Source organism: Calonectris borealis, chromosome Z (genome assembly GCF_964195595.1).
Source record: "Calonectris borealis chromosome Z, bCalBor7.hap1.2, whole genome shotgun sequence".
Taxonomy (NCBI): domain Eukaryota; kingdom Metazoa; phylum Chordata; class Aves; order Procellariiformes; family Procellariidae; genus Calonectris; species Calonectris borealis.
The window spans coordinates 29459715-29481945 of record NC_134352.1 but is presented as its reverse complement, the minus strand read 5'-3'; the positions used below and the strand labels follow the sequence as shown (position 1 = coordinate 29481945).

The window sequence follows — 22231 nt, the reverse complement described above, 5'->3', positions numbered from 1 at the left end:
TACCCTCTAATTCCAGGCTACTGGCCCCGTTATCCCAGCATTGGAGCAGCCAGGTGACAATGTGCTCACCTGGACGACGGCTGAAGTCTTTTCGCATATCTCGCAGCTCACTCAGGGATAGGGGTCGGGTGGTTACCATCTCATTCCTCCTCCTATTCTTGTGATGGCCCTGGTTCATTTTCATCCCCTACTAAGCGAGCTGATTTCCTTGTGTTTTTTCTTTTTTGTGTAGGGGAACTGATACTGACATGGGTTGATTATCTGTCACAGGGGGCAGAGTAGCCACTGTGCCTGCCGTAGGGGGTGGGGTACCTGCAGTGCTTGCCGTGGGGGTTGGGGTAGCCACAGGGCCTGTTGTTTTGCCATCAGATGCAGAGAACTTTTTTCCCCTTGAGGGTTCTGAGTAGTGTTAAACAGGGCTCGGTAGGCATGGGCCAGGCCCCAGAATGTTGCAGTGATTTGTGTCTCCCTAGAATGGCCAGGGTGACAGCATACTTCTTCCAAATATTCTACTAATTTTTCAGGATTCTGCACTTGCTCAGGGGTGAAGTTCAAAAACACTGGGGGTGCCTACAGTCCTACGCATTTGCCCATGCTATCCCACTCACCCTGCCATAACTATCCAGCCTTGGGGCGGATCTCTGGATGACATTCTTAAATTGCTTACTAACCTTGGATAAAACCACAACAATATTCCCAAGGAGTACCAATAGATGTATCTTAACTACCCAGGGATGCTCAAGGTATTGACAAGTTATTTTAACGAAGGAGATGACATCATAGAGGAAGGTAGTGAGGGTGCCATTCTCTATTCTCTATTTCCTCCATAAAAGTTCTCTCAGGGGAAGAGGTATAATTGCTAATGGTCTCCATGAGGTGGTACCCAAAATACAGTAGCGGCTTCATTACAAATTCCAGATACCAAATAACCCCCAATGCCAGTGTTTTAATAACAAATCTCCCAGGCAAAACATCATTAATCACTGCAGAGCACAGCAGACTACAAAACCTAACACCAATCTTTAACAGGTACAGTAAAAACAAGAGCATGGTGCAGATCAGATAAATTAATTTGGGAGCAGATGAATCAATATTGTGACCAGCAACTGTTAACAGATATAAACTCCTTAATATGCTCTAGTTAATCTGTTGTTATCTCAACCCATTGTGCCCCACGTAGGGTGCCAAAAAGGACTGTCGTGGTTTAATCCCAGCCAGCAACTAAACCCACGCAGCCGCTCACTCATCCCCCCGCCCCCCACCAGTGGGATGAGGGAGAGAATCAGGAGGGCACGAGTAGGAAAACTCGTGGGTTGAGATAAAAACAGTTTAATAATTGAAATAAAATTAAGTAGAACAGTAATAGTAACAATGATAACAACAACATTAGCAGAATACACAAAGCAGGCAATGCACAATGCAACTGCTCACCAACCGCTGACTGTGTGTCACGAACAGGAGGCCATTCCCCACCCCCACCCCCCTGTTTTTATACTGAGCATGATGTCACATGGTATAGAATACCCCACTGGCCAGCTGGGTCAACTGTCCTGGCTATGCTCCCCCTGTCCAGCTTCCCCTGCACTTGGCAGGGCATGGGAGGCCAAAAAAAAAAAGTCCCTAGTGCAAGCACCACCCAGCAATAACCAAAGCATCAATGCCATCAACCTCTCATACCAAACCCAAAACACAGCACACCCCCCAAGCTACTGGGAAGAAAGTTAACTCTGTCCCAGCCAGAACCAGGACACCAAGTAAGGCTGGAGTCTAGCTAATGTGTTGTTCTGTTGCCAACAGTGTCTAGCAGGCCAAGGAAGACTGTAAGAAGGAAGCATATAATGACGTTTTCCACAAAATGCATTCTCAAAATGCTTCCAGCAATTTGTGGCTGGGAGATTCAAAGAATTTGAGCTAACCAGTTCACATAGAATAAGTTTATTATTATAGATCTTATAAGATATCTTAGAGTTGAAGTAAAATTTCTTTGTGTTCATAATGCAATGAGAATTTTCTCAACTGCAGAAGATCCAGGGGGGCTTTTATGTTTTGTGTTTGAGCTTAAAATTTGCTGCTAATAATACTTTCATACTTCCAGGAACATTGGATTAGATCCTTACTGATATGTGCTTGGTTCGAACTTAAAAATTAAAAGGTCACTCTATCCATCTATTTGAAATGTCATTTGTTTACTGATTTTTAGCATAGTAAGAGGGAGGGTTTGTTGGGGTTTTTTTAATAGACAGGAAAATTAGTCTCAACATATTTTGTGTTTATGTGTGAAAAGGCGTCTTAAACCCGGATCAATCTGTAACTTAAACAAAGTTATTTTCTTGATATAGCCACTTCAACATGAATAGGAGACTGTGACCTCTCAATTTTTATGAATGCTTCTTACATTATGTCTAATATGGCCCTACCTTAGATAGGGAATGGGTGAACTTTGTGCCAATTATTATTTCTTGAGGGAATTTCTTGCAGATTATACTAGTGTTATCATACTGATAGCCTAAACTTATAGATTAATTGAGGTATGGAGGGAGGGTCACTTAATAACTCACGACGGAGTAAAAAAGGAAGTGGTTCAATTTCTGTTCATATAGACCCTTCTTGAACACCTTCCTGAAAGGTATCAGCCTTGAATTGTTCCTGCATACATATTGGTCAACTGGATAGTCTGTCTGTATTTTGACTAGTAACTAAGCTCTAGTAAACAAATTAGCTCTTTATTGACAGCTTCATAACTTGCGTTTGTAATTTATGTGTGTGCTCTCAAAACCATGTCCTATCTGTTTCAGGAACTTCTGCCAGCTCCTCTTTTATTTCTAAAGCTTTTGTAGCTATACGTTTCAAAATCTTTTCTCTTCTCTATTTGGACTAGGTATCTGTCTATGCCATACCACAGCATCTAAACCAAGTTGGATATGCCCTAAACACAGCAGTGAAACTTCTGGAATTTTATCAAAAATACTTTTTAATAAACTACCCTCTTGAAAAATTAGGTAAGTTCTTTTGAACTTTTTTAAAACAGAAGAAGAAGCCTTAATCAATTCTGAGAAATGCAGGGGAACTTTCATTCTGAAAACATGTGCTTAAAAAAAAAAAAAGATAGCATAAAACAGCTGTAAAATAAGGTTTCCTCAAAAGTGTTAAAAAAATGCATTAAGTCTTTGACTGAGTACAAGTATTAAGTGATTCCTAAGCTGGAAAATTTTTTGAGCTTTTGACACCAGATTGCTTATACTTGGACGTAACATCAAACAAATTAGGTGTAAATTTAACGTGATGTGCCTTGGTAGGGAGATATAGAATTCTCAGTCTGTGAACAATGTTCACCAGTGCAAAATCTGCAGCCTGACTTCTCTGCATGTATTAGTTTGACTAGAAAGATAATGAAATGCAGTCTTCTAAGACATTACTTTCAGTAGGGGCAGCCCCATTTCCTTGTTAGTTGTGTGCCTGCAAGATCTATAGGGAGTGTCTGTGTAGTGCTTTAAGTAGTTTGTGTAAGAGTACTGCTAGAGAAACATGGCTAAAAATCTGTGGGGCTTCTGTGCTTGAGATGTAAGCACATGTTCACACCACAGGATTTAATGAGGTTTTTAGGGATTATGTAGTAGAATAGGTAGACTTGCAATACAGAATTGCTTTAACTAGCAGTTTTCAAAAGCTTCTTTCAAATCTTTTCCAGATCTGGTAGCAATTCCTGATTTTCAGTCCGGCGCAATGGAAAACTGGGGCTTGATCACCTTCCGAGAAACAACACTCTTGTTTGACAACAATACTTCTTCAGCAAGGGATAAAAAGTTAATAACTGCAGTGATAGCACATGAGCTTGCGCATCAGGTACTAGATTGGGGAGGTCATTGTTTAAATATGGTGCGTTCTTTTTTTTTTTTTTCCAAATGCAATTCTGTCCTTGAATTCACCCTTGCCCTCATTGTGACTGGGTTATTGTATCTGTTCAGAATACCTGCAGGTGTATTTTCTCCAGTGCAACTCTGTCATGATGTACTTAGGCAGTTGTTCATGCAAAAGCATTACCGTGGTTTTGACTGAGCTTGATTTTGCCACAAGATAAAGCTGAGGGTGGATGGAATGTTATTGTACTCGTTTGATTTTATTTCTGAAAAAGAATGATGTTTTTGATCTTTTATAGTGGTTTGGCAATCTAGTAACTATGGAATGGTGGAACGATCTCTGGCTGAATGAGGGATTCGCCACTTTCATGGAGTACTTTGCCATGGAGGAGATTTTTCCAGAATTACATTCAGTAAGTATTTTTTGTAACTACACTTACTGTACCTTCGCTAAGATCTGTTTTTTAATGCTGACCATAAAGGACTGATACTTATAAACTTATACTGAAATTCACTTTGGGCACCATTGAGATTATACTATATCTCATCTGCTTTGGCACTTTTATTATATTGGAAGTGGTTGCGGGGGAGCTTTGGGGAGAGTACGTTGTTTTTGTGAGTTTTTTAATTTTTTTTATTTTGGTAGTAGTCTATATGCAGTCTTTGTGTTTTGTGTAGGTTAAAGCATTCTGTGCAAAATGGCAGGTGTGAAAAGATGTAGGTGTCTATATATCAAATTATAACTTAAAATCTTTATACAGAAAGTCCAGATGTGTTGTTGACTAAGTTTGTGTGTCTCTACTTTTCCCAATAGACCTAGGAAGCACCAGAGCTTTAGGTTACTAAATATGCCTGGATTAACGCCTGTCTTTTCATCATTTTGGTACTTGCTTATGTCTGAATCTGTTTGGGATTCACAAATCAGGTGACCTGGTATAAAAGTATCATATGGTCCCACCCAGTGGATTCTGATAGCATTGAGTTACACTACTAGTACAAAGCACTGCTGTCACAGGTACTTCTGTTTACACATATGACTGAAGGAGTTTAAAATCTCACTCAGGTACTAAGTGACCTAGCTTCTCAGACTCTGGAAAACATGAAGGATTCAAACTTGAGCTTTCTTCTCCAAGGAAGGGATACCAGCTACTGCTGTAAAGCATCCCTGTCACTGAATGGAGGCAGAGCAATAAAGATTAGTGGAACTAAATGGAGGGGGCAGTGGAGAGAATAATTTTGCATCCTGAGTAAAGGTATGTCCTAGGAGAGGAGATACCTGGGCTCTGGAACCAGCTTCCAGGAGTATTTATGTGATTTGCTTATAGTCACGGGATTAAAAACCTGACACCTACTGACTGTTTCCTGCTTGCTGGATTATGTTCTTCTCAGCATTCTGACTGAGTGTGAGTTTTGAGTTCATAATTCGCCCTTGTTACTGCATTAAGAAACTTGGGTTGCTAACTTGGTTCAGTAGAATTCTTTCTTGGAGCTGGGTGTTTAAAAAGATTTTCAACCTGTTTTAAAAAGATTTTCAACCTAGCTTGGTTGTTGAATTTGATGGCCACTGAAAGTATGTTTGTATAGCCATTCTGTTTGTTGGATGCATATGTGTTGAGGGGAGGACACAAAATTAGTCTAATGTTTAACAAGGACACATCTAACACTTGTATTCTTCATTCTGAAAGGTGCCTGACAAGGTGCCTTCACCAACATTTCATTTCACCGCTTGGTGGTGCCAAAATGTGTTTTGGTAAAAATAAAAAAAATCACTCCGAACTTCTGCATTCAAGAAGAATAGCTTTAAAATTTTAAACTTTAAAGGGTATCTTTATTGTATAATTCACAAGTCTTACGGGTGTTTTTTTTTTTTGTAACACTCTACTTTATAGAGGAAACTGTATAGAGAATTGTTTGCTGAAGTGTTGATGAAATGAAATGGACAAATACCAGTACAATCAGCTTCTTTTCAGTGTTTGAGGTTGTCTCATTCTGGTAACAATGTATTAAATTCAAATATCTTTATTCTAGACAAAAAGAAGGAGGAGGCTTTGGTACTAGGATCACTAGATAAGGTGGTGTTTACATTCACACAAACGTCACTGTAGTGAGTCATTTCCCTAGATTTCATGCTTTAATATTAAAGCATACTAAAGAAATCATGCTTTTGTATTCCCTGCTTACTGTAAATGAACTGAAAACATTGGTGAGCCAAATCTGAAATTGGGCACACACTTACTTCATAGGTACATTTATTTTCTCTAGTGCCAATGATTCATTTACCTGAGACAGGAGCTTAAGGGCCTGGATAATGATGTAAACTCAAGAATGAGATTCCACTGCTAAAATGTGTCAGGGCAAGAGTAGATTTTACAAATGTTACCCTGACAGTTCTTTTGCTGGCTTCATTGACAGGATGGCAAGCAATGGCATGTTACTAAATGACATGAAGAACAAGGAGACGACTTTTACTGTTCTGCTTACCATGTATGTTCTAGCTTCTCAGACACTTATAAATGTTTCTCTTCTAGGATGAAGATTTCCTTAATTTAATTTTCAAGGCTATGATGAAGGATTCCTTGAATTCTTCACATCCAGTCTCTTCTACTGTTCAGTCTTCAGAGCAAATTGAAGAAATGTTTGATGCACTTTCTTATATCAAGGTAACTTCAAAAGTATTTGGAAAAATTTGGAGAGTGATATATTACCTATTGAAAACATGAATGTGGAATCAGGAGTAAGTAGGCATGTACTGACAATTGTTTGGGGGTAATTTAGACCTAGCACAAACAATGCAGGATCTCTCAGTAGTGTTTCTGAGTGTCTACATAGCTTTTAATTAGGAAAATATTATGTATGTGTATCTGTGTCCTTACTTAACATCTTTCTGCTTGGTGCATGCTTCAGCACAAAGTAAAATACTCATGAAGATGTAAGAGGGGACCCAGGAAGCAAAACAAAATATCCAGTTAGACAGATATTCTTTTTCTGATAACAGACTGTAACAAGTGCTTAAGAAAAGAGTAACAACAAGGCACTTACTGAAGCAGTCACTCCTTTTTATACTCTCTCTGCTTTTAAAAAAATGTATTTTAGAGAATTCCTGAGCTAGAGGCTTGCATCTGGAATGTAAAATAATTTCACTGCATATCCTGGTTGTTTGCAACTTGATTATTTCTAATGTCTAGTGGGGGTTGTGTGTGAGGTTTATGTCTTTAAAGCTTCACTATGCCTTACTTGAAAATGCATGACAGAGCAAATATCTGTATTTGTCAAATTTTTACTCACATTGTCTCAGATTTTAGACACTGTGTCCCATGATTTTGGTAGTATTGGAGGAAAGCCTTTTATATCATTTTTTTCTCCCCACTATCTCCCCCACCATGGGGACAGCTAGTGCTTACTAGAAAACAGTCAAATACTACATCTTCCTCTGCTCAGAGAATGCAATTCCCACATCTGTCTCAGTTTGTCTCCTCTGATTTCTTTTTGCAAATCTCAACTGGTCAACACATGTTGTCTGCATCCTTGAGTAGTCTGAGATGCCAAATGGACCTACAATAGTAATGTGCTTCTGTTTATTTTGGTCTCTGTTTTCTGAACTACAAGAACAGAGATGTGTGATTTTCAGCTTCCCTTGGTTGTGAAATGGATTTGGTTTCTCTCCCCAAACTGTATATTAAAAGGCATAGCTGTTTCATGCTTCAGAGTTGGTGTCTCAAGTAGTTCCCTTTCTGGTGAGCTTCTGGAAGTTATACATCATGCACAATCATGTCTGTAGCCAACTAACTTCAGAGATAACAATTCTGTCACTTTTTGCCTGATCAAAACTCTATATAATTTTAATGGAAATATTCCATAAGTGATTTGGCTGGAGTTTCGGTCACTTAGAAAAGTGTTATATTTGGAGAATTACTTTAGTACTTTATTGCTACTAATAAGTATGTGCACTTTCTGAATAGAAATGTAGCAACCTACACCTTTTGAGTTCAGGAGCTAACCAAAAGAAGTTTTGCCTTTGCGTTGTCAGAAACAGGTTTTTCATGACTGCTTTCTATGTTTCAGAGGCTTTCATTGCATAGCTCTTCATTCATGCATGCAGTCTTTGTATTCTACAACTCTTGGCCTTATATCTTAGCTAACGCTTTTGGCAATTTGAGTGGGAAGACACTTGTAACATGGTCCCTGATCAGCTAAGGGGGGTCTGTTGTTGAATTGTACAACTTTTGTTGTTTTACTATACTACCAACTGACACAGATCAGTAGGTGGCCTCTACATTTTACTGTCTGAAATAGGGATTATTGTACAAAATTATTTTTAGCCTGGTTGTTTTGCAGACTATCAGTGAACCTAACACTCAAGGATGGGACAACAATCCACCTGCAACAACAGAGTGTTTGGGAGGATATAACAGTACGAAAAACAAAGTAGTAGAGCTATAGGTTAAGCATGGATGCATGCAAGAGAAGAAATTATGACCGTATTATTAAAAACTATAGTAAGGGGTATTCCTGCAGTTTCATGAATAATTACATTAACCAGGCACCCTTCAGTTTCAGGCAAGATGTTACTTAAATTCCAGAACTTGAATTTGGAATGTGTAAGAGCCATACATGCTCTGACTAAAATCTTCCTTTTAATTTTTTCTTGATCCTTTCTCCAAAATAGTACCAAAAATATAAAATACACCTTTACACTTTCATGATCTATGGCTGCTCATCTGCATTCAGTTGCACAGTATGCAAGTCCTCAGGCAATTTATTTATTAGTAGCTGTGACACAGAAGCATTTCTATGGAAAGAAAATGGCTTTCAGCTATGTTTAAAAAAAGCAAAAAATAACACCTTTCTGTCTACACATTCATGGCCACTTTGATACTAGAACTAATCAGTTACTGCTTTTTTTAACAAAACATGGCTGTATTTAAACACTGTCAAAATGCACTTGTCCTTCTACAGTCAACTCCAGTTTACTAAGTGTATCTCATATTTTTCCTGTAATTTTAGTTTTTTGATATAACTGCAAATCATATGACTGTTAAACGCTGTTTCACAGCATGCAGTTCTATACCATATAGAAGAGTATTGCTAATGAAATCCGGCAGCCAGCAGAGACTTACCAGTAAGAAGGCAATATTTTTGAGATTATGTTAATTGGAAAAAATGTCAAGCTCTATTAGCCTGTTTTGTAACTGTATTTTGAGCCTTTGAAATATTAAAAAATATTTTTTTCCAGAGCAGCTGGGAAAAAATTTCAAGCTGCGTTAACATTTTTTGTAACTGTATTTGGAGTTTATGAAATATTTAAAATATATTTTTCCAAGGCAACTGAGTGTTAAGGTAATTATACAAGTGATATCATTTGGGATAAAATCTGCCAGCTTTTGAGTTATTCTTGTACTGCAAAAGAGGTATAATATGCATATGCTTCAACAAGTTCTATAACTTTAATTTACCAATTCTTTTTCTTTTTTTTTTCTCCCTAAAGGGGGCTTCACTTCTTTTGATGCTGAAGCATTATCTCACTAAGGATGTTTTTCAAGCTGGCATTGAGGTATACTTGCATAATCACAACTATGGATCTGCCCAGAGCGATGACTTGTGGGACAGCATGAATGAGGTATCCATCTTTGATACGTTGTTCTTGTTTTTTCACTTCTCTAAGTGTGTTGTAAATTTTGATTTATTTCCTCGTTTACGAAAGAAATAAGATTATACACTGCAGGTAAATACTCTGAAGTTCTTGCTTATCATAGTCCAAAGTTCTGTCATACAGATATGGAATTCCTGTGGCTTCTAGGACTCCATTGAGTATCGTCCCAAAAAAGCGCTGGAAGTGGGTATGCACTACCATGGATATCCACATGTGTGGACACGTCAGTATATATATACCCTCTCTAGAGTTGCATTGTTAGTGTGTTAAGACCAGAATAAAAATGGTCATCTTAAATGCAGGACAAAACTTTACTTTCGTGGAATAGCTGAATCCAACTACTGTAGAGGTCTTTGCTCTCTACTAGTGAACTTTGATTCAGTGACAGCTTCTGTTTCAACAAGCGGTGCTGGAATTGTAGGAAAACAGAAGGTAGGGGACAATTTAGTTCAGCATCCTTCAAATGGTAAGGGAGGCATAAGGCTGTATCTGATTAAAGTGTGTAGGGGGGAGAGAGCAAGGGCACAAGAAAGCAAGGGCATGGGCAGGAGAGAGCAAGAGTGAGAGTTGGCAAGCCTGTGGGAGCCGAGGAGGGCAGGGGGAGAGGGCGCATGTGAAAGAGGGGGGAAAGATGGCAGGGTGGAGAGGGGGAGGGAGAGAGAGCAAGGAAGGCGTGGGGGTGTGAGAGTGCAAATGAGAGGGGGGAGAGAGTGGGAGGGAGAGTGCAAGGGGGAGAGCGTGTGAGCAGGAGAGAGTGTGTGCGAGACAGGGGGAGAGTGCAAGAGAGAGAGAGTGATCACAACAAGAAAGAGCTGCTGAGTATCCCCAGGGAGTGTCAAGGTAGTTCTGTAAGGGAAGTGAACAGATTTCCCTATGAATGTATGTACTGCATAGTATGTCCCTGAAATCCATGAGGTTCCCTCACAGAAGCTGAGTGCTAGTCAGGATACTAACTTAATGTTTAGTTTTGGTTCTTGGCATCTACCTTATGATATTTGAACTTCTGCAGAACTGGAGCTGCTGTTAGTTATTGTTAGCTGTCACAGGTGGCTGTAAATTTGTGTATTTAGTCACACAGAGTCACTAGTTTGCCAGCTAGTGATGGATTATTACTGATATCAGAGTCTAATAACAGAGAACTTTTCTGGTTTCTATAGTGATTTTTATAATGCAAAATAGACTTTCCGCTCCTCAACCTGTGCAAAATGGAGCCCCATGACCAACCATCTTCATGCACATGTAGAGCACACCACAGGGAGATGGTACTATCCACGTAGAGTGGCTAGGGAGACCACATATGCCATTTAATTAACGTGAGGGCTTAAGTGTTACTAGATGCAGGGTTTAAGTGTTACTAGAGCATGGGAAAAGGGTCATTTTCAAAACTGCACATTACTTGCTTAGTCTGTCTCCCTGGCTCAGAAAATAACTTTTTTTTTAATTATAACCGTACTGTTTGTCCATGGGACAAGTTGAGCTTTTCTGCAAACTCAGAAGGCCTCTTCCTCCAGTCTTTTGGAACCTCAGTCATCACCTTTTAAGAGTCAAAAGTAATTGTTAGCAACTGGGATTACTTCACCCACCTGCATTAGTGTTGTTAAGTGAATCACATTCAACCAACTTAGTAACATCAGAACTCAGTGTATATTTCCCATTTTAATCAGAAACAATCCTTTGTATTTGGTGCTAATTTAATAGTTACCAAATTCCTATTGACACCAATTCCTATTGGTATTTAGCAGCATTATCTGCCAGAAATTGCCCTTCTCTGTGGAGGAGCCCACCAACTGGTTCTTTATATGTTTTCTGATGCTGCTTACAATGTTTGCATCCAACCAACTTAGTAACATCTAACGTCAGAACTCTGTGTGTATTTCCTATTTTAATGACAAACAACTCTTTGTATTTGGTGCTAATTTAATAGTTACCAAAATCCTGCTGACACCAGGTATTTAACAGCATTATCTGCCAAAAGTTGCCCTTCCGTTTGGAGGAACCCATCAACCGGTTCTTTATAGTTTTCTGATGCTGCTTACGTTTGCCTTTTCCTCTGTGTCCATTTCTGGCTGCACCTCAGTTTGTGCCTGAGTCTTTGGTTTGTTTTGTGGGTTTTTTGCATGTAGTGTTAATGCTGTTAATTTTGGGTTTTCACATAGCCTGCTCTTTCGTACATGTTCATATCCACTTTTTCCAAAGACTCCTGTTTTAGCTGGACTGGTCTGGTATTGCAATGAGTTAGTTTACATTTGTGTGGAAGGATTTTTATTAAATAACGGACATCCCATGAACATTCCAAGCACTGAGGATTTGTTAACAACAGTATAAGGCAAAGGGTTGCTAAAGAGCAATTGTAGTTTTAGAGTCTCTGAAGCGACAGCAGAATAGGGAAAACAGGCTGAGGATTGTAACTATCAGTAGATTAGGTAACGGAATGCAGGCGCAGGAAGCATTCGCGTGGACACCTGCTTTTGACCAATCTGTGTATATTAAGATTCATGTGCTTGCTGACTGTAACCAATAGAGGATTCGTAGGTGCGCGTGTTAGTGTGGCTGGCTTATAAAAGTAGCGCAGTATTTTGAAATAAACGAGAATGACCATACCCATATTGGGACTCATCATTACTCCGGGAACGCACTCCCACTCCGACCCCTGGTCACTCCGACATCTGGTAGCAGAGGATGCGGAAACATGCTGGGCTCGTAACCCAGAGGTCTGGTAGCAGAGACTACAATTCTTCGAGACTGCGGTAAGCGCAGCGAGAGAAGGGGAGTGGGAATCAAGCGACTGGGAGAAGTACTATTCTATTGCTCAAATAGATAGAATAGATAACGGTGCAGAGTGGCCAACTGCCTCCCAGAGGGTGAGCTGCTATCATGGAAAGTGAGGCAGCTGCTACGTTGCTCGCAGGACTACTCTCTAAGAGAGGGATCGAGACAACGGTGAAACAGCTTATCAAGCTAATTAAGTTAAGACAACGTTTGGGACTTTTTAAGGACACTCACACGTTGTTTTCTGTGCCTGAATGGCGGGAGCTGGGGGAACTAATGTGGCAGAAGCTTACTGAAGGTGATAAAAAATTGGAGAAGGAGATTAAGTCTGTGACAGACTTGTGGGGAGACGTACTAGAAACTTTAAAAGCTATGAAAGCTGAACGGGAGGTGGCGTGTGCGGCTGTTCAGATGCTGGCTCCGGACCCCATATTGGAACAGTCTAAGAGCATGGAATCCAAGGCGGGACCTATCGCGCGATTTTTTGGGCTGCCTGCTGTGAAGGGTATGACGGGGTCTACCTGTAAGACTGTTGCCAAATTGCGCGATAGAGTTGAGCAGGACTTAAAAACGCCCGACAGTCTATGTTCGCCATCTTCCCCGACAATATCATCTACGCCACAGCAGACGGAAGTTGCCAGGGCTGTAGCACAGCAGCAGTGTGAGGCAAAAGCGGAAGAGCAACCGCCGGGCATGAAGGGGGAGGAGTGGCCAGCTCCACCCACCCCCCCAATTCAAGGCGGGGAAACGTGCCGCCCTCCTCCCACTGCCCCTCCTCTCCACCCGCCCTTGCCACTCTCTAATGATTCCTCCGGTGCTGCCACACCGCCATCTAGCGAAAAAGAGAAAAATTCAACAAGGAGAACCTTGGTCAAACGCCGGTTCGAGAGACAATTTGCCACCCTGTTTCTCCGGACCTACCGCAGCTACCCATCCCGGCCGATGGAGAGGAATTGTTCGAGATGCGATTTTGGAAGGGCAGTGGGGGGTTGCATCCAACATTGGCCCCATGGCTTTTCTGGTGGTACAGGACAACGGTCAAGGAAAATGGGAACCGCATGATTGGAAGATTCTACAACAAGCCAAAAATACTATATCACAGTATGGTGTTAAATCGGAAGCCTCGCGACAAATCGTTATTTGGATTTTTTCTACTGATTTGATGTGTCCCTATGATTGTCAAAGTCTGATGAGGCTTCTGTTGACACCTACACAGTTTTTGTTATGGGGATCGTCATGGTCTCAGAGGGCAGTGAATGCTGCTGCCCAACATTAACAACAAGGGGATCCATTATTTGGGATCACAGCTGAAATGCTCATTGGGAAGGGACGTTATGCGGATATAAATGTCCAGCTAACTTTTCCTGTCAATACAGTTATCTTCTAAGCTTTCTTTAGATGCGTTTCTTTCCTTACCAGGATCGGCAGCCCCTTCTTTCAGCTCGGTGACACAAGGTGCAACTGAGAAGTATAGCAACTTTATTGATAGGCTTTGGGACGCAGTAATGAACCACGCGGATTTGGGAGAGGACAATAAACAACAAATGTTTAGAATTTTGGCCTTTGATAATGCCAATAAAACTATCAGGGCCATTCTAGCCAGTCTGCCCAAAGGGGCAGGAGTGGAAGAAACGCTTTCTCGGGTGGAAAGAGCAGGGGTTCAAAAACAAAATGAGTCGATGGTAGCAGCGGTGCAAAGTGCTGTCCAAGAAGTAGTACAACCATTGGCAGCTGTTGTTAGGCAAAAACACTCTCCAGGAATAGTCCAGCTCTTTAAAGGCATCTGCTTTCATTGTGGGGAACAGGGGCATACCAGGCGAAATTGTCGTGCTACTTTCTTTGCTTATCTGTAACACCGACGAATCACCTTTTGCCGTTATATGTCAATGGCAAAATAAGAAGGGGGAGATGAAGGGACAACAGGGAATGAACTCCGTGACTGCCATTGACAACAAGAATAATGATAACTTGCCAATTTCCTCCTTTTTTCAAATTTTGGAATGGGTTTTCTTACGGGTACAACCACGTTTCAGTATACAAACTTGTCCTGAAGCTGTAGGGGAATTAATCCAAAAAGGGAGAACGCGAATTATAGAGCTGACAGGACAGGAACCAGCAGACATTAATATTCCTGTTAACGCTGTAGATTTAGAATGGTGGATACGCCACGTGCTGGCCATTCAAGAATCTCTGTTAGGATTTAGCAGAAAGGTGCACTCTCAGCAACCTCAAGGGAAATTGTGGCAGATTCTAAAACGAAATCAGTGGCTAGAAAAATCTAAAGTGGTTGATAGCCCGATACTCGAGGGGTTGACGGTATACACAGATGCGGGAAAACACTCTAGACAAGCTGCGTGCGTATGGTGGGAAACAGATCAATGGTGCAAAAAGATTTTGCAAGGGCAAGCTGGAGATACCTTACAGACTTTAGAATTAATGGCGGTGGTATGGGCATTAGGGAATTGGCATGATCATCCTTTGAATGTGGTGACTGATTCTCTGTATGTAGCTGGGCTTATACCAAGAATTCAAGACTCACTGATTAGGGAAACAAATAATCCTCAGCTAGGGAAACTGTTTATTCAATTAAGATCGACCATCTCCCAGCGAGCGGCTCCGTGTTGCGTCATTCATATCCGTAGCCATCAATGGGAGTTGGGTTTAGGACAAGGCAATCAGATAGCGGACAATCTTGTCAGTCCAGCATGTCATGTACCACCTGTAGATAAATTTTTACAAGCTAGGCAGGGTCATGAAATATTTCATCAAAACTCAAAGGGTTTAAGAAGGCAATATGGGTTATCAGAAAACGAAGCTCGCTCTATCATACAGGCCTGTCCCAAGTGTGGAAATCATGGACCTGGAATAGGGCTGGGCATTAATCCAAAAGGTCTCAAGGCTTTAGAGCTCTGGCAGACTGATGTAACTCATATCGCTGAATTTGGGCAGCTCAAATATGTACATGTCACTATAGATACCTTTTCTAAAGTAATATGGGCCACGGCTTTATCGGGTGAGAAAGCTCATCATGTGTGTAAGCACCTCCTTGCTTGCTTCACGGTGTTGGGTGTGCCAGAACAACTGAAAACAGACAATGGCCCTGCTTACACCAGTCAGAAGTTGAGAACCTTTCTGATGAGATGGGGGGTCAAGCATATTACTGGCATCCCAAACTCACCGACGGGGCAGAGCCTTGTAGAACGCACGCATCAGGTATTGAAGGACTATCTAACAAAGCAAAAGGAGGAAGAAAAGGACCCACAAATGAGACTGCATAAAGTCCTATTTACTCTAAATTATTTGTGTCTGATGGGAGACAGAGAAGAGCCATCAATTATAATACATCACCAAAACCTTAAGTTTAACTCTCATACAACGCTTCCGAAATTAAAAGTAATGTATCGAGACCCAATCACTGGCATGTGGCTGGGCCCCGTTTCGGTAATATTTAATGGGAGGGGATACATGCGTGTTTCCACAGATAAGGGACCAATATGGGTGCCTAGCCGAGCGGTGAAGCCTGCACTCTCACAAGAAGAGGAAGACATATCAAAGGAATTGTAACGACTGAGACTGTACGTTGTTATGAACTCTCCTTATGAAATAGAAAAAAGCAAAATCAGATGCAAAGACTGTCACTGATGTAAACCCTGGGTGTTATATGAATGTTATTAATGTGGAAAAAATGGTGGGTTCGGCTTAATCACGCTAATCGATGGTGTGATCACTGTTATCAAAAGAAATTGATTTGACTAATATATTGTTGATTACTGCGCATGAGATAACTAACACACTTTCATATCAGATCAGCTGTAACCAGTGGACTAGATTAACTGCTGAAAGAGCTTGCTTGCCTATTATTTTAAGTGTTGAGTGTTGTCGTGGTTTAACCCCAGCCAGCAAAAATAAACGCCACGCAGCCGCTCGATCACCCCCCCCGCGGTGGGATGGGGAAGAGAATTGGGAGGGCACAAGTAGGAAAGCTCCCGGGTTGAGATAAAAACAGTTTAATAATTGAAATAAAACTAAGTAGAACAGTAATAATAACAGTGAGAACAACAACAATAACAGAATACACAAAGCAGGCAATGCATAACAGAACCGCTCACCGACCGCCGACCGCGTGTCACGAACGGGGGGCGAGCCCCCCCACACACCTGGTTTTTATACTGAGCATGATGTCACATGGTATAGAATACCCCATTGGCCAGCTGGGTCCACCACCCCGGCTGTGCTCCCCCCTCCCGGTGCAAGCATCACCCAGCAACAGCCAAAGCATCAATGGGCCATCAACGCTCCTTTCACACCGAACCCAAAACACAGCGCACCCCCCAGGCTACTGGGAAGAAAGTTAACCCTGTCCCAGCTGGAACCAGGACAATATCCACCCCTTATTATATACCATCTACATCATGCCCAGGTCTCACATTTTCCCGTACATTCCAATTAGTCACCGCTACTTTTCCCTGCCTTTTGATATATATACGCACACAGAGATATCATTCCCTTAGTCCATGGGCCATAACTCTAAAACGTCCGTTGAGTTCATGTAGTCCATGACTTCGGGTTCCACCTGTCGTAACAGTCTTGCAGGGCAGGAGAGATGGTGTGTGGTGTGGGACTCTTGCATGCGGAGGCCAGTTCTGGGCGCTTGTCTGGTTCTATCATTGTTGCACCTTGCTCAGTTTCATCGGCGTTCATCCTAAATTAATCTGGGTGATTCTTACTGTAATACTGTTAATATGGCATATGGTAACCATAAAAGTGATGACATACAGTACTATGTAATAACTAACATCGTACAATTCAGTTCATTGGCTATTTTCACCCAAAATTAAATCCCCCTGAGGTACACACCGGACTTCCCCATCCTTTCTCATCACCCACCAAGTGCACCCAGGTCCCTGAGCAAAAGCAATCCCACGGATGGGTTTTCCCTTGCCAGAGGCAGGAGCAACCCAGACCGTCTTCCCCAGCATATTTCTCATATGCACGACAGGGACTTTATCCCCCTCTACAGCACGTAAGGGTTTGGATTGGGCAGGGCCAGCTCGAGTGACAGATCCCCTAGTGTTCACTAACCAGGTGGCCTTTGCTAAATGTGTGTCCCAATGCTTGAATGTCCCACCACCCATTGCCCTCAGTGTTGTCTTTAGCAGCCCGTTGTATCGTTCAATTTTTCCGGAGGCTGGTGCATGGTAGGGGATGTGATATACCCACTCAATGCCATGCTCTTTGGCCCAGGTGTCTATGAGGGCGTTTCGGAAGTGAGTCCCGTTGTCTGACTCAATTCTTTCTGGGGTGCCATGTCGCCACAGGATTTGCTTTTCAAGGCCCAGGATGGTGCTCCTGGCGGTGGCATGGGGCACAGGATATGTTTCCAGCCATCCTGTGATTACTTCCACCATGGTGAGCACATGGCGCTTGCCCTGTCAGGTTTGTGGGAGTGTGATATAATCAATCTGCCAAGCCTCCCCATATTTATACTTCAACCATCGTCCTCCATACCAAAGAGGCTTTACTCGTTTGGCTTGCTTGATTACAGCGCATGTTTCACATTCGTGGATAACCTGTGCAATAGTGTCCATGGTTAAGTCCACCCCTCGATCACGAGCCCATCTATATGTTGCATCTCTCCCTTGGTGGCCTGAAGTGTCATGGGCCCACCGAGCTATAAATAATTCACCTTTATGTTGCCAGTCCAGATCTACCTGAGCTACTTCGATCTTGGCAGCCTGATCCACCTGCTGGTTGTTTTGGTGCTCTTCAGTGGCCCGACTCTTGGGTACGTGAGCATCTACGTGATGTACTTTTACAGTCAGGTTCTCTACCTGGGCAGCAATATCTTGCCACAACACAGCAGCCCAGATGGGTTTACCTCTGCGCTGCCAGTTGTTCTGCTTCCACTGCTGCAACCACCCCCACAGAGCATTTGCCACCATCCATGAGTCAGTATAGAGATAAAGCACTGGCCATTTTTCTCGTTTGGCAATGCCCAAGGCCAGCTGGATGGCTTTCACCTCTGCAGACTGACTCGATTCACCTTCTCCTTCAGCAGTTTCTGCAACTTGGCGTATGGGACTCCATACCGCAGCCTTCCATCTCCGATGTTTTCCCACAAGGCGACAGGACCCATCCGTGAACAGGGCATATTGCTTCTCGTTTTCTGGTAGTTTGTTATATGGTGGGGCCTCTTCAGCACGCATCACCTCCTCCTCTGGGGATATTCCAAAATCTTTGCCTTCTGGCCAGTTCGTGATCACCTCCAAGATTCCTGGGCGACTGGGGTTTCCTATTCGGGCCCGTTGTGTGATCAGCGCGACCCACTTACTCCACGTAGCATCGGTTGCATGATGTGTAGAGGGGACGCTCCCTTTGAACATCCAGCCCAGCACCGGCAGTCGGGGTGCCAGGAGGAGCTGTGCTTCAGTGCCAACCACTTCCGAAGCAGCTTGAACCCCTTCATATGCTGCCAATATCTCCTTCTCAGTTGGAGTGTAGCGGGCCTCGGATCCTCTGTATCCCCGACTCCAGAACCCTAAGGGTCGACCTCGAGTCTCCCCTGGTGCTTTCTGCCAGAGGCTCCAGGTAGGACCATTCTCCCCGGCTGCGGTGTAGAGCACATTCTTCACACCTTGTCCTGCCCGGACTGGCCCAAGGGCTACTGCCTGAACTATCTCCTGTTTAATTTGTTCAAAGGCTTGTCGTTGCTCAGGGCCCCATCTGAAGTCGTTCCTCTTCCTGGTCACGTGATAGAGAGGGCTTACGATCTGACTGTAATTTGGAATATGCATTCTGCAAAAGCCCACAACGCCTAAGAAAGCTTGCGTTTCCTTTTTGTTAGTTGGTGGAGACATGGCTGTTATTTTATTGATCACATCTGTTGGGATCTGACGACGTCCATCTTGCCATTTTATTCCTAAAAACTGGATCTCCTGTGCAGGTCCCTTGACCTTACTTCGTTTTATTGCAAAGCCGGCCTTCAGAAGGATTTGGACTATTCTCTCCCCTTTCTTGAAAACTTCCTCTGCTGTGTTGCCCCACACGATGATGTCATCAATGTATTGCAGGTGTTCTGGAGCCTCACCCTGTTCCAGTGCGGTGTGGATCAGTCCATGGCAAATGGTAGGGCTGTGTTTCCACCCCTGGGGCAGTCGGTTCCAGGTGTACTGGACACCCCTCCAAGTGAAAGCAAACTGTGGCCTGCACTCTGCCGCCAAAGGGATGGAGAAGAATGCATTAGCGATATCAATGGTGGTGTACCACTTGGCTGCCTTTGACTCCAGTTCGTATTGAAGTTCCAGCATGTCCGGCACAGCAGCACTCAGTGGTGGCGTCACTTCGTTCAGGCCACGGTAGTCTACTGTTAGCCTCCACTCTCCATTGGACTTTCGCACTGGCCATATGGGACTGTTGAAGGGTGAGTGAGTCTTGCTGATCACTCCTTGGCTCTCCAGTCGACAAATCAGCTCATGGATGGGGATCAAGGAGTCTCGGTTGGTGCGGTATTGCCGCCGGTGCACTGTTGTGGTAGCGGTCGGCACCTGTTGTTCTTGGACCTTTAACAACCCCACAACAGAAGGGTCCTCTGAGAGACCGGGCAAGGTGGACAGCTGTTTAATTTCCTCCGTCTCCAGGGCAGCTATACCAAAAGCCCACCAGTACCCTTTTGGGTCCTTGAAATACCCTCTCCTGAGGTAGTCTATGCCAAGGATGCACGGAGCTTCTGGGCCAGTCACAATGGGGTGCTTCTGCCACTCATTCCCGGTTAGACTTACTTCCGCCTCCAACACAGTTAACTCTTGGGATCCCCCTGTCACTCCAGAAATACAAATGGGTTCTGCCCCTTTATAGGCTGATGGCATCAGGGTACACTGTGCACCGGTGTCTACGAGAGCCTTATATTCTTGTGGATCTGATGTGCCAGGCCATCGAATCCACACAGTCCAGTAAACCCGGTTGTCCCTTTCCTCCACCTGGCTGGAGGCAGGGCCCCTCTAGTCCTGGTCATCATATTCGCTATCTACTTCTTGTAAGTATGAGTCAGAAGTCCCTTTGTTAAGGTCGGAAGTGGAATCAGCCCTTCTACTCTGTCTGGGGAACTGCTCACTGGATACTGGAGCAGCAGTTTTCCTGGAAGAACCCCCTTTTGTGGTTGTTTTCCCTTGCAACTCATGTACCCGTGCCTGTAGGACTGAGGTAGGTTTTCCATCCCACTTCCTCATGTCCTCTCCGTGGTCACGCAGGTAAAACCACAGGGTGCCCCAGGGTGTGTACCCACGATGTCTCCTCTCTTGAGCAGAGGGACGTTTGCTCCTAATGGCTGAGACGCTGGCCCGTGCAGGGGGGGAGCAGGACATATCCTCTTTGAGTTGCTGGACCTCCTGAGACAGTTTCTCCACAGCAGAGACACAGGCTCGTAGGGAGGAAGAGAGACTTTCTTCATATTGCCGGAGCTGGCCAGCCAGTTCATCCACTGTTTGTTCCTCTCCATCTCTCCAGGTCATTACTGCCAATGAGTTTGCATGTGACGCTGGTGCGCTCCGTACAAACTTCCGCCACATGGGTCGGGTGCATTTGATCTCATCTGGGTCTTTGGATAACTGCTCGTTGTTCAGGTCATCATAAATCACTTCCAGCACAGCTAATTCTCTCAGGTACTGGATACCTCTCTCCATGGTGGTCCACTTGCCTGGGTGGCATATAACATCTTCCTTGAAGGGATACCTTTCCTTCACACCTGACAGGAGTCGCCTCCAGAGGCTGAGGACTTGTGCCCCTTGTCCAATTGCTTTGTCAATGCCCCCTTCCCTAGAAAGGGATCCCAGCTGCTTGGCTTCCCTACCCTCTAATTCCAGGCTACTGGCCCCGTTATCCCAGCATCGGAGCAGCCAGGTGACAATGTGCTCCCCTGGGCGACGGCTGAAGTCTTTTCGCATATCTCGCAGCTCACCCAGAGATAGGGATCTGGTGGTCACCATCTCATTTACGGGTTCTGCCTCCTCCTCCTCCTGTTCTCGTGATGGCCCTGGTTCATCTTCATCCCTTACTAGACGAGCTGATTTTCTTGTGCATTTTCTTTTTTGTATAGGGGCGACTGATAGCGGCATGGGTTGGTTCTCTGTCGCAGGGGGCGGAGTAGCTGCTGTGCTTGCCCTGGGGGGTGAGGGAGCCGCTGTGCTTGCCGTGGGGGGTGGGGTAGCCGCAGGGCCTGTTGCTTTGTCATCAGCTGCAGAGACATTTCCTTCCCCTTGGGGGTTCTGAGTGGTGTTAAACAGGGCTCGGTAGGCGTGGGCCAGGCCCCAGCACATTGTAGTGATTTGCGTCTCCCTGGAATGGCCAGGGTGACAGCATACTTCTTCCAAATATTCTACTAATTTTTCAGGGTTCTTCACTTGTTCAGGGGTAAAGTTCCAGAACACTGGGGGTGCCCATCGCCCTAGGCATTTGCCCATGCTATCCCACTCGCCCTGCCACTCATAACTATCCAGCCTTGGGGCGGATCTCTGGATGACATTCTTAAATTGCTTACTAACCTTGGATAAAACCGCAACAATATTCCCAAGGAGTACCAATAGATGTATCTTAACTACCCAGGGATGTTCAAGGTACTGGCAAGTTATTTTAACAAAGGAGATGAAGGTAGTGAGGGTGCCATTCTCTATTTCCTCCATAAAAAATCTCTCGGAGGAAAACGTATAATTGCTAATGGTCTCCATGAGGTGGTACCCGAAATGCAGAAACGGCTTCATTACGAATCCCAAATACCAAATAACCCCCAATGCCAGCGTTTTAGTAACAAATCTCCCAGGCAAAACATCATTAATCACGGCAGAGCACAACAGACTACAAAACCCAACTCCAATTTTTAACAGGTACAGTAAAAACAAGAGCATGGTGCAGAACAAACGAATATGTTACCAGATATAAATTCCTTAATATGTTCTAAATAATC

At 43.6% G+C, this 22231-nt stretch overlaps 1 protein-coding gene across 6 annotated transcripts in view; it reads left to right on the top strand.

The window, feature by feature from the left end:
• The window catches only part of LNPEP (leucyl and cystinyl aminopeptidase), a 160531-nt gene that overhangs the window by 120138 nt on the left and 18162 nt on the right, over positions 1-22231 (top strand). For all 6 annotated transcript variants that reach the window (XR_012670987.1, XM_075137407.1, XM_075137406.1 and 3 more), the window contains 5 exons: positions 2879-2999; positions 3689-3843; positions 4157-4270; positions 6386-6517; positions 9343-9474. Coding sequence is in view for 5 of the 6 variants with exons in the window: in XM_075137407.1 (XP_074993508.1) it covers positions 2879-2999; positions 3689-3843; positions 4157-4270; positions 6386-6517; positions 9343-9474 (654 nt within the window). In the remaining variant the exon portion in view is untranslated. The remainder of the gene's footprint in view (positions 1-2878; positions 3000-3688; positions 3844-4156; positions 4271-6385; positions 6518-9342; positions 9475-22231) is intronic.